We start from the raw sequence: 15,014 nt of genomic DNA, 5'->3' as shown, positions 1-15,014 counted from the left end.
GAGGGGATATATTGGTGCAGAAGGTGCTCTGTGTGTGGGGGGGGATATATTGGTGCAGAAGGTGCTCTGTGTGTGGGGGGGGATATATTGGTGCAGAAGGTGCTCTGTGTGTGTGTGGAGGGGATATATTGGTGCAGAAGGTGCTCTGTGTGTGTGGGAGGATATATTGGTGCAGAAGGTGCTCTGTGTGGGGGGGGGGATATATTGGTGCAGAAGGTGCTGTGTGTGTGAAGGGGATATATTGGTGGAGAAGGTCCTGTGTGTGTGTGTGTGTGGATATATTGGTGCAGAAGATGCTCTGTGTGTGGGGGGGATATATTGGTGCAGAAGGTGCTCTGTGTGTGTGTTTGGGGGGGGGAGATATTACTGCAGAAGGTGCTGTGTGTGTGGGGGGAATATATTGGTGCAGAAGTGCTGTGTGTGTGGAGGGGATATATTGGTGGAGAAGGTTCTGTGTGTGGAGGGGATATATTGGTGCAGAAGGTGCTCTGTGTGGGGGGGGGATATATTGGTGGAGAAGGTGCTGTGTGTGTATGTGTGTGGATATATTGGTGCAGAAGGTGCTCTGTGTGTGTGGGGGGGGATATATTGGTGCAGAAGGTGCTCTGTGCGTGTAGAGGGGATATATTGTTGCAGAAGGTGCTCTGTGTGTAGGGGGGTATATATTGGTGCAGAAGGTGCTGTGTGTGTGGAGGGGATATATTGGTGCAGAAGGTGCTGTGTGTTTGGAGGGGATATATTGGTGGAGAAGGTGCTGTGTGTGTATGTGTGTGGATATATTGTTGCAGAAGGTGCTCTGTGTAGGGGGGGATATATTGTTGCAGAAGGTGCTCTGTGTGTAGGGGGGATATATTGGTGCAGAAGGTGCTGTGTGTGGGGGGGGATATATTGGTGCAGGAGGTGCTCTGTGTGGGGGGGGATATATTGGTGCAGAAGGTGCTGTGTGTGTGGAGGGGATATATTGGTGCAGAAGTTGCTTTGTGTGTGGGGGGGATATATTGGTGCAGAAGGTGCTGTGTGTGTGTGTGTTTGGAGGGATATATTGGTGTAGAAGGTGCTCTGTGTGTGTGATTGGGTATATTGGTGCAGAAGGTGCTCTGTGTGTGTGTGAGGATATATTGTTGCAGAAGGTGCTCTGTGTGTGTGTGGATATATTGGTGCAGAATGTGCTCTGTGTGTGGAGGGATATATTGGTGCAGAAGGTGCTCTGTGTGTGGGGGGGATATATTGGTGCAGAAGGTGCTCTATGTGTGTGTGTGGGAGGATATATTGGTGCAGAAGGTGCTCTGTGTGTGGGGGAGGGGATATATTGGTGCAGAAGGTGCTGTGTGTGTGTGTTTGGGGGGATATATTAGTGCAGAAGGTGCTCGTTAGGGGGGATATATTGGTGCAAAAGGTGCTCTGTGTGTGGGGGGAGGATATATTGGTGCAGAAGGTGCTTTGTGGTGGGGGGGATATATTGGTGCAGAAGGTGCTCTGTGTGTGTGTGTTTGGGGGGGATATACTGGTGTAGATTGTGCTCTGTGTGGGGGGGATATATTGGTGCGGAAGGTGCTCTGTGTGTGGTGGGGGATATATTGGTGCAGAAGGTGCTCTGTGTGTGGGGGGGATATATTGGTGCAGAAGGTGCTCTGTGTGTGGGGGGAGGATATATTGGTGCAGAAGTTGCTTTGTGTGTGGGGGGGATATATTGGTGCAGAAGGTGCTGTGTGTGTGTGTGTTTGGAGGGATATATTGGTGTAGAAGGTGCTCTGTGTGTGTGATTGGGTATATTGGTGCAGAAGGTGCTCTGTGTGTGGGGGGGATATATTGGTGCAGAAGGTGCTGTGTGTGTGTGTGTGTTTGGAGGGATATATTGGTGTAGAAGGTGCTCTGTGTGTGTGATTGGGTATATTGGTGCAGAAGGTGCTCTGTGTGGGGGGGTATATTGTTGCAGAAGGTGCTCTGTGTGTGTGTGGATATATTGGTGCAGAATGTGCTCTGTGTGTGGAGGGATATATTGGTGCAGAAGGTGCTCTGTGTGTGGGGGGGATATATTGGTGCAGAAGGTGCTCTATGTGTGTGTGTGGGAGGATATATTGGTGCAGAAGGTGCTCTGTGTGGGGGGGCGGATATATTGGTGCAGAAGGTGCTGTGTGTGTGGAGGGGATATATTGGTGCAGAAGGTGCTCTGTGTGTGGGGGGGGATATATTGGTGCAGAAGGTGCTCTGTGTGTGGGGGGGGATATATTGGTGCAGAAGGTGCTGTGTGTGTGTGTGGAGGGGATATATTGATGCAGAAGGTGCTCTGTGTGTGTGGGAGGATATATTGGTGCAGAAGGTGCTTTGTGTGTGTGTGGAGGGGATATATTGGTGCAGAAGGTGCTCTGTGTGTGTGGGAGGATATATTGGTGCAGAAGGTGCTCTGTGTGTGGGGGGGGGATATATTGGTGCAGAAGGTGCTGTGTGTGTGGAGGGGATATATTGGTGGAGAAGGTCCTGTGTGTGTATGTGTGTGGATATATTGGTGCAGAAGATGCTCTGTGTGTGGAGGGGATATATTGGTGCAGAAGGTGCTCTGTGTGTGTGTTTGGGGGGGGAGATATTACTGCAGAAGGTGCTGTGTGTGTGTGGGGAATATATTGGTGCAGAAGTGCTGTGTGTGTGGAGGGGATATATTGGTGGAGAAGGTTCTGTGTGTGTGTGTGGAGGGGATATATTGGTGCAGAAGGTGCTGTGTGTGTGGAGGGGATATATTGGTGCAGAAGGTGCTCTGTGTGTGTGGGGGGGATATATTGGTGCAGAAGGTGCTTTGTGTGTGTGTTTGGGGGGGAGATATTACTGCAGAAGGTGCTGTGTGTGTGTGGGGAATATATTGGTGCAGAAGTGCTGTGTGTGTGGAGGGGATATATTGGTGGAGAAGGTGCTGTGTGTGTATGTGTGTGGATATATTGGTGCAGAAGGTGCTCTGTGTGTGGGGGGGGATATATTGGTGCAGAAGGTGCTCTGTGCGTGTAGAGGGGATATATTGTTGCAGAAGGTGCTCTGTGTGTAGGGGGGTATATATTGGTGCAGAAGGTGCTGTGTGTGTGGAGGGGATATATTGGTGCAGAAGGTGCTGTGTGTTTGGAGGGGATATATTGGTGGAGAAGGTGCTGTGTGTGTATGTGTGTGGATATATTGGTGCAGAAGGTGCTCTGTGTGTGGGGGGGATATATTGTTGCAGAAGGTGCTCTGTGTGTAGGGGGGGATATATTGGTGCAGAAGGTGCTGTGTGTGGGGGGGGATATATTGGTGCAGAAGGTGCTCTGTGTGGGGGGGGGGATATATTGGTGCAGAAGGTGCTGTGTGTGTGGAGGGGATATATTGGTGCAGAAGTTGCTTTGTGTGTGGGGGGGATATATTGGTGCAGAAGGTGCTGTGTGTGTGTGTGTGTTTGGAGGGATATATTGGTGTAGAAGGTGCTCTGTGTGTGTGATTGGGTATATTGGTGCAGAAGGTGCTCTGTGTGGGGGGGTATATTGGTGCAGAAGGTGCTCTGTGTGTGTGTGAGGATATATTGTTGCAGAAGGTGCTCTGTGTGTGTGTGGATATATTGGTGCAGAATGTGCTCTGTGTGTGGAGGGATATATTGGTGCAGAAGGTGCTCTGTGTGTGGGGGGGATATATTGGTGCAGAAGGTGCTCTATGTGTGTGTGTGGGAGGATATATTGGTGCAGAAGGTGCTCTGTGTGGGGGGGGGGGATATATTGGTGCAGAAGGTGCTGTGTGTGTGGAGGGGATATATTGGTGCAGAAGGTGCTCTGTGTGTGGGGGGGATATATTGGTGCAGAAGGTGCTCTGTGTGTGGGGGGGATATATTGGTGCAGAAGGTGCTCTGTGTGTGTGTGGAGGGGATATATTGATGCAGAAGGTGCTCTGTGTGTGTGGGAGGATATATTGGTGCAGAAGGTGCTCTGTGTGTGTGTGGAGGGGATATATTGGTGCAGAAGGTGCTCTGTGTGTGTGGGAGGATATATTGGTGCAGAAGGTGCTCTGTGTGTGGGGGGGGGATATATTGGTGCAGAAGGTGCTGTGTGTGTGGAGGGGATATATTGGTGGAGAAGGTCCTGTGTGTGTATGTGTGTGTATATATTGGTGCAGAAGATGCTCTGTGTGTGGAGGGGATATATTGGTGCAGAAGGTGCTCTGTGTGTGTGTTTGGGGGGGGAGATATTACTGCAGAAGGTGCTGTGTGTGTGTGGGGAATATATTGGTGCAGAAGTGCTGTGTGTGTGGAGGGGATATATTGGTGGAGAAGGTGCTGTGTGTGTGTGTGGAGGGGATATATTGGTGCAGAAGGTGCTCTGTGTGTGGAGGGGATATATTGGTGCAGAAGGTGCTCTGTGTGTGTGTGGGGGGATATATTGGTGCAGAAGGTGCTTTGTGTGTGTGTTTGGGGGGGAGATATTACTGCAGAAGGTGCTGTGTGTGTGTGGGGAATATATTGGTGCAGAAGTGCTGTGTGTGTGGAGGGGATATATTGGTGGAGAAGGTGCTGTGTGTGTATGTGTGTGGATATATTGGTGCAGAAGGTGCTCTGTGTGTAGGGGGGGATATATTGGTGCAGAAGGTGCTCTGTGCGTGTAGAGGGGATATATTGTTGCAGAAGGTGCTCTGTGTGTGTGTGTGTGAGGATATATTGTTGCAGAAGGTGCTCTGTGTGTAGGGGGGTATATATTGGTGCAGAAGGTGCTGTGTGTGTGGAGGGGATATATTGGTGCAGAAGGTGCTGTGTGTGTGGAGGGGATATATTGGTGGAGAAGGTGCTGTGTGTGTATGTGTGTGGATATATTGTTGCAGAAGGTGCTCTGTGTGTAGGGGGGGATATATTGGTGCAGAAGGTGCTGTGTGTGGGGGGGGATATATTGGTGCAGAAGGTGCTCTGTGTGTGTGGGGGGATATATTGGTGCAGAAGGTGCTGTGTGTGTGGAGGGGATATATTGGTGCAGAAGGTGCTGTGTGTGTGTCGGGGGGGCGGGGGGTGGTTATCAGTGATGGTTCTGGCTGGCCCCGTGAGAAGCTGTCAGTGCATGTTAGTTTATGTCACTGTGGGAGATGGAGGTGGCGGGGGGTGGGATAGGGCAGAGTCACCCAATGTGTTTGCTGGGGGACAATTCTGTCAGTGTAGCTCAAAGCACCCTCCCCATGTGGCAGTGGGATATATCAAAGGGCAATGGCCCTGCAATGGGGCACGCATTTCTCCCATAGCACCCCAGGATCACAGCACCGCTGGCAGTGGGGACAGCTGGTTTGCAGTAATGCCTCCAGCTCCCTGGTGCTAAGGATCCTGGGTCCAGACAGTAGCAGGCACACTGCATAGCACTGGCCCTCACTATGAAAGAGCCCAGCCCTTAGGTGAGTGCAGTGGGCTGTACCCCAGCCTCAGGTGCAGCCAGCTCAGCCACCTCAGGGCACTGGATCCACTTCAAAGCCTGAGCAAGGGCCCAGCAGCTGAGGCCCTTCCTCCAGTAGTCCCTGCCCCAGCCAGGACGGGCATCCTGACTCACAGCTCTTCCCCACTCAGCTGTAAGCATTAGCCTTGCTTCGTCTTGCTGCGGGGCTGTGCCAGTGTGGGCCTTGCGAAATCCACCCCCCCCCCCCCCAGCCCCAGTGCAATACTCCACATGACACTAGATTAAAGAGACTCGGCCTTTTCAGCTTAGGAAAGAGCAGACTGGGGGTAGGGGTGGGGGCGGGGAGTGTGATGGAGTATACACGATTATGAGCCATGTTGAGAAAGTGAACAAGGAAAAATTATGTACTTGGTCCCATAATATCAAAAACTGGGGTGGGTCACCAAATTAAAGTAATGGGCATCAGGTTTAAAACAAATAAAAGGAAATTCGTCTTCACACAGCACATGATCAAAATATTGAACTCCCTGCCAGAGGAGGTTGTGAAGGCTAGGCTTGTGATAGGTTTTAAAAGAAGCACTAGATAAATTGGTGGAGGTTAGGGCCCTTAATGGCTATTAGCCACAATGGGTAAAAAACGCTGTACCTAGCCTCTGTCTGTCAGAGGCTGGAGATGGATGGCAGGACAGCAATCATTACCTGTTCACGCCCTCTAGGGCACCTGGCATTGGCCACTGTCAGGAGAGAGGATACTGGCTAGATGTATCATTAGTCTGACCCAGTACAGCCATTGTTAGCTTCTTATAGTCACACTGCCAGCTTGCTCCAGTCTCTGCAAGGCCACCCTCATAAACATACCTCCAGCTCCTGCTCAACCAGGGCAGTTCCAACCCCCGCACCCATGTCTTAGCCAGTCTAGGCAAAGAATAAGGCAACCTGGGCCACCCAAACCCCACAACAGGGGCCCCTCCTTTAGTCCCACACCCTAATCCTAGTGATGGGGAGCACCCTCCTCTCCACAAGCAGCAGCCTTGTTAGCAATGTGTCCTACAGGCAGGGCTGGGGACAGACCTGCTGCAGAGGCCCTTGCTAGGTGTGCTAGTGCCAAGGTGTGCTCCAGACCTGTATTTTTGCCAGAGCCTAGTTAGAGAGGTGTGTGGGTTGTGGGGGGTGTAACCCACACCCCTAGTGGCTGTGGTTCACTGTCCCACCTGCACAGAAAAAGACTGAGTGTCTGCTATAGCTGGGCAGATGGCTATCAGGCAGCTGGCTTTTAGCTCCTCCTGTAGAGGCTCCTGCAGTGAGCTTCACAGGTCCCACATTCAGGTCTGCCTGTGGCCAGTTACACCTGCCATTTTTGATTACATAATTAATAACTGGGTGACCAAAGTGATTCTTGTAGACTCCTTGTGTGATGCTTTTGCCTAAGCCAGAGGGGTTGGTTAGCACCGTGAGACCCAAGACGAGCAGCAGAAGTGTTACTGAGGCGGCAGGCATGTAATACAAGGGCCAGTAGTTGGTTGGGGTGGGACAACAGTACAAGGCCAGACAATGCCCACCACATGATAACCACCTCCCTCCCCTGCCTCCCCTGGGGCACACAAGGGATGGGATAAAGCCCCGCTCCCCCCAAAAGGCCAAAAACAGAATATGACCATAGGTGGTTGGGGTGGGGGGGCAGGCTGCATAGCTGATTCCAGTATACCTGCCGAACCACTGGGGTGTAGGTAGAACATTGGGAGCTAGGGTTCTGCACCATCACAGCTGCTGGAAACAACCCCCAACAAACAGCCCATCGCTTGCACTTCGCACATCTGCTCTCTGCATGAGGAAAGCCCTCTAACAACCTGCGGGGGCAGGGGGTGACAGGCTTAGGATCCTGCACAGGCAGCTCCCCAGACGTTCCATACCCCCAGCAGACCCAGGCAGGCAGCCCTGAACAAGGCACATGCACATTTCCTGGCTGTCTTTGCAGACTTGCCTGCTAGGTTATTTTTTAAGAGCAAGTGACACTGGATGCACTGCCTGTTATCAGAGCCATCACATCACCTGCGGGCAGCCCGATGGCAGAACTGAGCATTCGTCTTTTGCCTTAGCACCCTGCCCATTTCTGATCATCAGTCCAAGTTTACCTCCCCGCTGCGTATGTGCCCATGGGAAAGTCAGTTCCGCCACCCCCGCCCAACCCCAGAATATGCCTGTGTGAATGGGCCTGGCCTTGTGTGCAGCCAAGATCACCTACTCTGCCCTGCAGTGGGGGGGGAGGGGCAGACCTAATTCAAAGCAGCTTGAGCAGCTGCAGTAGTTGGTTTGGAACCACATACCAAGAGAGTTAAGAACAAAGCAGGCTGTGAAATGCTTTAAGTGCACTGTACAAAACTGGCTGGGCGAGCAAATGGCAACGGTAACGTTAATAAACGTAAAGCAATAAGCCCAACGATACGTGTAACATGATGGAGATTAATTTAGCCATAACCTTCCAAGAGTGATGTTGGAGTCATTGCGGCTAGTTCTCTGACAGAATCTACACAATGTGATGTGGCAGTCAAAAAAATCATTTTAAAAGGAACTGCAAATAAGACAAAGAATGCCTCATTGCATCTACTGAAATCCATGGTACATCCACATCTGCAATATTCCATACAGATGTGGTCACCTAATCTTAAAACAAACAAACAAACAAAACAAACTTGGTATTGGAAAAGGGTTCAGAAAGGGGCAACAAAATGATAAGTCTTTTGGAACGGGCACCATATGAAGAGAAATTAAAAGGACTTGGATATTTTATCTTAGAAAAGAGGAGACTAAGGGGATATGATAGAGGCCTGTAAAATCATGACAGGTGTGGAAAAAATGAACAAGGAAAAGTTATTTATGTATTCACATAGCATACCACAAGAGGTCACCAAATGACATTAATAGGTAGCAGATTTAAAACAACAAAAAGGAAGTTTCTCTTCAAACAGGACACAGTTAATCTGTGAGACTTCTTGCCAGAGGATGTTGTGAAGCCCAGGACTTTAACAGGGTTCGAAAACAAATTAGATACATTCATGGAGGTTAGGTCCAACAGTGACTATTTTCCAGGGTGTGCAGGAATGGTGTCCCTGGCCTCTGCTTGTCTGAGGCTGGAAATGACGACAGGAGAGGGATCACTCAGTAACTACCTGTTCTATGCACTCCCTCTGGGGTAACTGGCACTGGACACTGTTGGCAAACAGGATCTTGGGTTAGCTGGACCTTTGCTCTGGCACCACATGGTCGTTCTTATGTTCTTAATAAGTGTCATGAATTACTAACAGTTTTCATTTGAGGCCAATTATTTAAGGTGGTGGGAGAGGACAAGTCAAGCTCAAAATGCTATTTGCAGAGAGAGGAGAGGATGATGCCACTCACGTCACCCAGAACCTGGAGCTAAACCTCCATGAACACAATGCCTAAGTCCTGCTGGAGGGTGCCAGTGCCATTCACCCATTTCCAGAAGCAGACCTCCTCTTTATAACTGAGACCATTGCCCCTTGTTCTGCCATTTGTCACCACTGAGAACAGTCTCTCACCAACCTCCTTAGAGCCTCCCTTCAGGAAGTTGAAGGCTGCTATTAAATCACCCCTCAGTCTTCTCTTCTGCAAACTAAACAAGCCCAAATCCCTCAGCCTCTCCTCACAGGTCGTGCTCCAGCCCCGTACTCATTTTTGTTGACGCTCCAATGAGTCCACATCCTTTCTTTAATGGAGGGCACAGACAGGCCAAAATATTCCAGATGTGGCTGCATCAACGCCAAGTAGAATGGAATAATAACATCTTTAGATCTGCTGGAAATGCTTCTCCTACTACACCCCAATATGCCATTAAACTTCTTGGCTACAAGGGCACACGGTTGACTCATATCCAGCTTCTCATCCACTGTAATCCCCACGCCCTTTTCTGCTGCACTATGACCTAGCCCATGGGTGTCCAACCTTTTGGCTTGCCTGGGCCGCATTGAGTGAAGATAGTCTTGGGCCACGTACAAAATATATAATATAGTTAATGTATATAAATCACATAATAATGTTAAAAGTTTACGATCTTGTGGGGCCGCATTACTAGCTGTCCAGGGCCGCATGCGGCCTACGGGCCGCAGGTTGGACACGCCTGACCTAGCCAGTTGGTCCCCAGCCTGTAAGTCCTTGGGATTTTACTGACCCAAGTGCAGGACTCTACACTTCTCCTTGTTGAACCTCATCAGATTTGTTTTAGCCCAATCCTCTAATTAGTCTAGGTCATTCTGGACCTAATCCCTACCTTCCAATGTCTCTACCTGACCCCCTAGCTTAGTGTCATCCACAAACTTGCTCAGGGTGCAATCCATCCCCTCATTCAGGTCATCAATAAAGATGCTGAACAATACCAGTCCTAGAACCAACCCTTGGGGCACTCCACTTGAAACTGACTGCCAGCCAGACATTGATCCATTGACAATGACCCATTGGGGACATCCATCTAATGTTTTCTATCCATCTTTAGCATCCATATACCCAATCCACACTTCCTTAACTTATGGGCAAGAATGTCATGAGACTATATCGAAAGCTTTGCTAAAGTCAAGGCACAGCACATCCACTGACTTCCTCATGTCCACAGAGCCAGTCACCTCACATAGAAGCTAATCAGATTGGTCAGGCAGGACCTGCCCTTGGTGAATCCATGTTGCCGATTCCTGATCACTTTCCCCTCTTCCAAGTGCTTCAAAATGGACTCCTTGAGGATCTCCTCCATGTTTTTTCCAGGGACTGAAGTAAGGCTGACCAGTCTATAGTTTCCTTGGTTGTCCTCCTTTTCTTTTTAAAGATGGGCACAATTGTCTTCTTCCAAACATTGGGATCTTTCCTGATCTCCATGAGTTTTCAAAGACAATGGCCAAAGGCTCTGCAATGACATTTGCCAATTCCCTCAGTACCCTTGGGTGCATTAAATCTGGACCCATGGTTCTGTGCACCACTGGCTTTCCAAAGTAGCTCTTAACCTATTCTTTCCTCACGAAGGGCTGCCCACCTCCTTCCCATACTGCATTGCCTAGTACTGTAGGTTGGGAACTGATCTTGTCCATGAAGATAGAGGCAAAAGAAAGTATTGAGTACTTCCACTTTTCCTGCATCATCTGACACTAGGTTACCTCCCTCATCCAGTACCCCCACTCAACCGCTCTGATCACCCTCCTACTGTTAACGTGCGTAGAAGCCCTTATCACACTTCACATTCCTTCCTAACTACAATTCCAATTGTGTTTTTGCTTTCCTGATTATTCCACGGCATTCTCCAGCCATATATTTATACTCCTCTTTAGTCATGTGTCCACGTTTCCACTGCTTATATGCATCCCTTTTCAGTTTCAGCTCGCCAAGGATTTCCCTCGTAAGCCAAGTTAGTTGCCTACCATGTCTGCTTTTCTTAGTGAGCATTGGGATGGTTTGTTCCTCTGCCTTCAGTAAGGCTTCTTTAAAATATTGCCAGTTCTCCTGAACTCCTTTCTCCTTCATATCAGTTTCCCAAGAGATCCTGCCCATCAGGTCTCTCAGGGAGTCAAAGTCTGCTCTTCTGAAATCAAGACTCTGTATTTTACTGCCCACTTCTTCATTTTGTCAGGATCCTGAAATCTACCATCTGATGGTCACTGTAGTCCAGGTTGCCACTCACATCTATTTCTCCTACTAGTTCTTCCCAGCGTGTGAGCAGTAGGTCAAGCTGCACATCGGTCCTAGTCAGGTCCATCAGCATTTGTACCAGAAAGTTATCCCCAACATTCGCCAAAAACTTCCTGGATTGTCTGTGTGCTCCTACACATTTGCAAGGGACCATGCTATCTCACCCTTACACAGCCCTGCTGCCTGGCTGGGGGTGGGGCGGGGAGGAGAGCTCCCGGAGAGCTTGTAGGGAGGGCAGGAGAGGCATGAGGACACCCACCGATGGCCCAGGGACTCCCTTCCTGACGTTTGTTCAGTCACCTCCTTCTGAAGGTTGTGACAGCCATCATCATCCTGCTGTGCAGTGTCATCTATCTGGGAGACCTTGACCAGATCATGACCGGATTCACTGCTCTGGGCTTCCTGAACTCCATTGGGGCCATCAACGGGACCCACATTCCACTCTGTGCCGCAGAGCATAGCACAGCCAAGTACATCAACCACGAGAGATACTTCTCCATGGTGCTGCAGGCCCTGGTCAATTACCGTGGACAGTTCACAGACATTTGCGTCAGAAGGGCAGGCTGGACACACGATACCCAGGTGTTCCACAACTCTGGCTTCTGCCAGAGGTGGGCACATTAATCCTCTGGTGGGAGCTGGCATTTGGGGACATGCAGATGCCACTTTACATCTTGGGGGATGTGTCCTACCCCCTCACACCATGGCTAATGAAGTCCTACACTGACCAGCTGGCCACCAGGCAGGAACTGGTCAATGCTCACCTGAACTGCACCACCATACAGACTGTGTGCACCTTCAGCTGTCTCAAGGCATGTTTCAGGTGCCTGCTCACCCACCTCAGCACAGGGGAGCATAACATTCACCAAGTCATGGTGTATTGTTGTGCCCTACACAACATTGTGGGAAGAGGGAGGCCTTCCTCCTGGGGTGGGGACACAGATGCTAACTGACAGGGACATGCCTAAAAGCAGCCAGGCACAGCCACCATCTGCCACACCCATCAGGATGGGCTGCAGATCCAGGAGGCCTCGAGGGACAGCTTCTCCCATGATCCCCAGTAGCCCTCCCCAGGGCCCCCATCCAGCAGGGGCCTTGGGCCCACAGCCCTAACCCCATCCCCACCATGAACACCCGCTTCATTCCCTTCACCCCCAACTCCTGCACAATGAAGAGGAATGCAGGTTCAATGAACAAAGAACTACTTTGTGAACTGAAGAAAACTATGAACTAAAGAATCTGTGTAATAGCAAGCTATTTACAATACAGTGCAGTGCAAGCAACTATTTACAGTGGCAGGGGCAGGGCTTGGGACAGGGAGAATCAGAACAGAAGGTATGGGCCTCAGAACATGGGGGCCCATGAACCTGAGGGGGGACAGGACCCCAAGTGGCATCAACCTCAGGATCCTTTCCCGCCAGGGGTTCTGGGGCCAGGCTGTGGCTGAGATCGCTGAGAGGTATGGGCAAGGAAGAGCTGCAGCAGGGTTTGGGTAAGCAGGTGGGGTGGCCATGTCCATTGCCCATTGGAGCAGGCAGGGGTCTAGCACACTGTGCAGGAGGGCCACTGAGTGCAGACTAATGAGGGCAGCCATGGGTGGTTGGGCCATCACATCCCAGCACATGCCAGTGATGGCATCAAAGTTGGCCATGACTTGGTTCCAGGCCCACAATCGCCATTCCATATCAGCCCTGCACCAGCATTCCATTGAGCCCTGCATGGCCCACAGGGCAGCACTGTGGTGCCCCTGGAACTCCTCAAACACCCTCCCCACCCACCCCGCTGGCTGCGGGCTCATCCTGGTGGCAAGGTAGGGGTGGCTTGGCCCTCGGTCAGTGAGAGTCCAGCTGTAAGAAAGACAAGGAGAAATGGGGTGTCATTCATGCAATGCAGCCCCTAAGACCTTGCCCCCACTGTGGGCAGTGACCAAAACCCACTGGGCCAAGGAATGGGAATGTTCTGGGAATAAAGCTATGTGAGGCCTGCGCAGCAGGCCCTGTGACATAGGGGCTCTGTGATATCTCCAGGATCATGCTGACCACTGTTGCCCCCGCCCCCACTCTAGGCAATGGGCTAGTGGGCAAGGGGGGGGGGGTGTCCAGCCACAGAAGGGTCCCCTCACGAGTGGCGGGTTAGCCAGGAGCAGCCTCACCCTCCCTCAGTCTCACACATACACCTGCAGCTTGTGGAACTACCCACAGGAGTGGGTGCTGCCTGATGCATGTGGGCATGCCCATGTGCCACACTCCATGGTGTGTCTGGGGTCAGGCCAGCAGCCTTGTAGCTAGCCCACTTCCAGCTGTGGCAGGTACTAGGAAGGGCCCCCTGCCTGTCTGGCTTCCCACTAGGCTGGCAACAGAAATCTCCATGCCTGGTGGCTGGCTGCTGGGTCTGGGTGACATGCAATCCCGCTGCACATGGTTCCACGTACTGGAACCACAGCACAAGATGCCACCCAGGCTGGCCAAGCAACACTTTCAGCATGCCTCATTTGCACCCACCCCATCACGCCCTGGTGTGCAACATGCAGGGTATGTACTAGAGGGACCCTCGCCCAGCTCAGAGGATGCCTGGGAGGTGGCCTGGCTGTGAGGTCCAACACCAGCATGAAGCTGCTGGCCTGAGTCAAGCTCCAGCTCTGGGGTGGCTTGTGACTGGGATGGCGGCTGCTCCTCCTCCTGCAAGGGCTCCTGCTGCAGTGAGGGTGCCTTGAGTGCTGAGTTGATGCTGCAGCACAGGGGGATGTATTCCTCCCAGCAGATGCCCTGGAGCTCCCAGTAATAGGGGTAAAGTAGCTGGTTCTGCCCAGAAATAGCCATGGCAAAGATCCTTTACTTTAGCCCAGTCCTGCTCCATGCGGCAGTGGGGGTAGTCCTGTTCAGCCAGGGCGGTAGCCATCCTGCTATATATTTCAGCCTTCCTGCACCTGGGCTTGGGATCCTGGAGGGTTTCCTTCTTCCCGCACAGGTACAAAAAGGGCCTGGACTGTGGCCCTCCTTCAGGAGGGGGCCTGCCACTTGGAAACCCAGGAAGGGTCCTGGGATCCCTAAGGTTGCTCCCTCATGGAGCCAGGGTGGGTCTCTGACTCCCTCCTGCTCTGCCACAGGGGCACAGTTGGGTAGAACGGTGTGACTGCAAAGGCATTTTCACAGCAGAGCTACTCACACAATCTCAGCTTCCTGCCATGTGGTTTTCCAAGCTCCCTGAGGCTTTAAGGGCTGGACGCAGGAACCATAGAGCACTGATTGCTGTGGAAAGGGTGTCCGCCAGCACACCGGCACAGCATCCCAAAGGCCTTTTCTCTCGACAGAAGGCCTCCCAGAACATCCAGACTGGCATTTTGTCAACAGATCTCTGTCAAGAGCAGTGTTCTTCCTTGTGGCGAGCAGGGTATAGCTGTTGACAAAAACACTCTCTTCTGGTGACAAAGTGCGCTTTGCAATCTGGATGCTCCATGGGTTGTGTTGACAAAACCCTGTAATCTAGACATACTCTTGGAAGCAGGTTAACTCTAGGAGGTCTGAGCGCCTTCCAGCAACTTGGGGGAGGAGCGGTTCTGCACAGCAGAGCTTAGGTGTGGGGTAAAGAACATACCCCACTCCTCATAGAACCCACAAGGGAGGCACTGGGGGATGCTCTGCTTCTGGAATCACCTCTGTCCTCTTCTTACAAGGAGTTTCTCCAAGCACCAGTGTGCAGAAGGCAGGGCAGGGGCACCATTGGTGGCGGGAGCTTTAGCAGCACCACTACAATTTCATACCTGAAGTCTACTTACCCATGGCCCCAGACAGAACTCAACTGTCATTTTGCTTCTGTGTGCTATGATGAGCGTGGAAGCTGGGAATAGCAGAGCCATTGAGACACAGAGCTTGTTTACAAACAAAGGCAGGTTGATTAAGAGAAAAAGCTTGTCATTAAACTAAGGATCATTAGACGGTCCTGAGAACATTGCCA

At 51.3% G+C, this 15,014-nt stretch overlaps 1 protein-coding gene across 6 annotated transcripts in view; it reads right to left on the bottom strand.

Annotated features, from left to right (window-relative positions):
• Nucleotides 1-8,229: 8,229 nt before the first annotated feature.
• AUP1 (AUP1 lipid droplet regulating VLDL assembly factor) overlaps nt 8,230-15,014 on the bottom strand; it is a 47,627-nt gene continuing 40,842 nt past the window's right edge. For 3 of the 6 annotated variants that reach the window (XM_074992116.1, XM_074992115.1, XM_074992118.1), the window contains 2 exons: nt 14,226-14,456; nt 8,230-12,907 (listed from right to left, as the gene is read on the bottom strand). In XM_074992116.1, the coding sequence (XP_074848217.1) occupies nt 12,319-12,907; nt 14,226-14,456 (820 nt within the window). In that variant the 3' untranslated portion in view covers nt 8,230-12,318. The remainder of the gene's footprint in view (nt 12,908-14,225; nt 14,457-15,014) is intronic. The other 3 variants (XM_074992122.1, XM_074992119.1, XM_074992117.1) reach the window with 2 other exon arrangements.

Source organism: Carettochelys insculpta, chromosome 4 (genome assembly GCF_033958435.1).
Source record: "Carettochelys insculpta isolate YL-2023 chromosome 4, ASM3395843v1, whole genome shotgun sequence".
In the NCBI taxonomy this organism is placed as follows: domain Eukaryota; kingdom Metazoa; phylum Chordata; order Testudines; family Carettochelyidae; genus Carettochelys; species Carettochelys insculpta.
The sequence above is the reverse complement of the archived record's forward strand: the minus strand, read 5'-3'. Positions and strand labels throughout refer to the sequence as shown.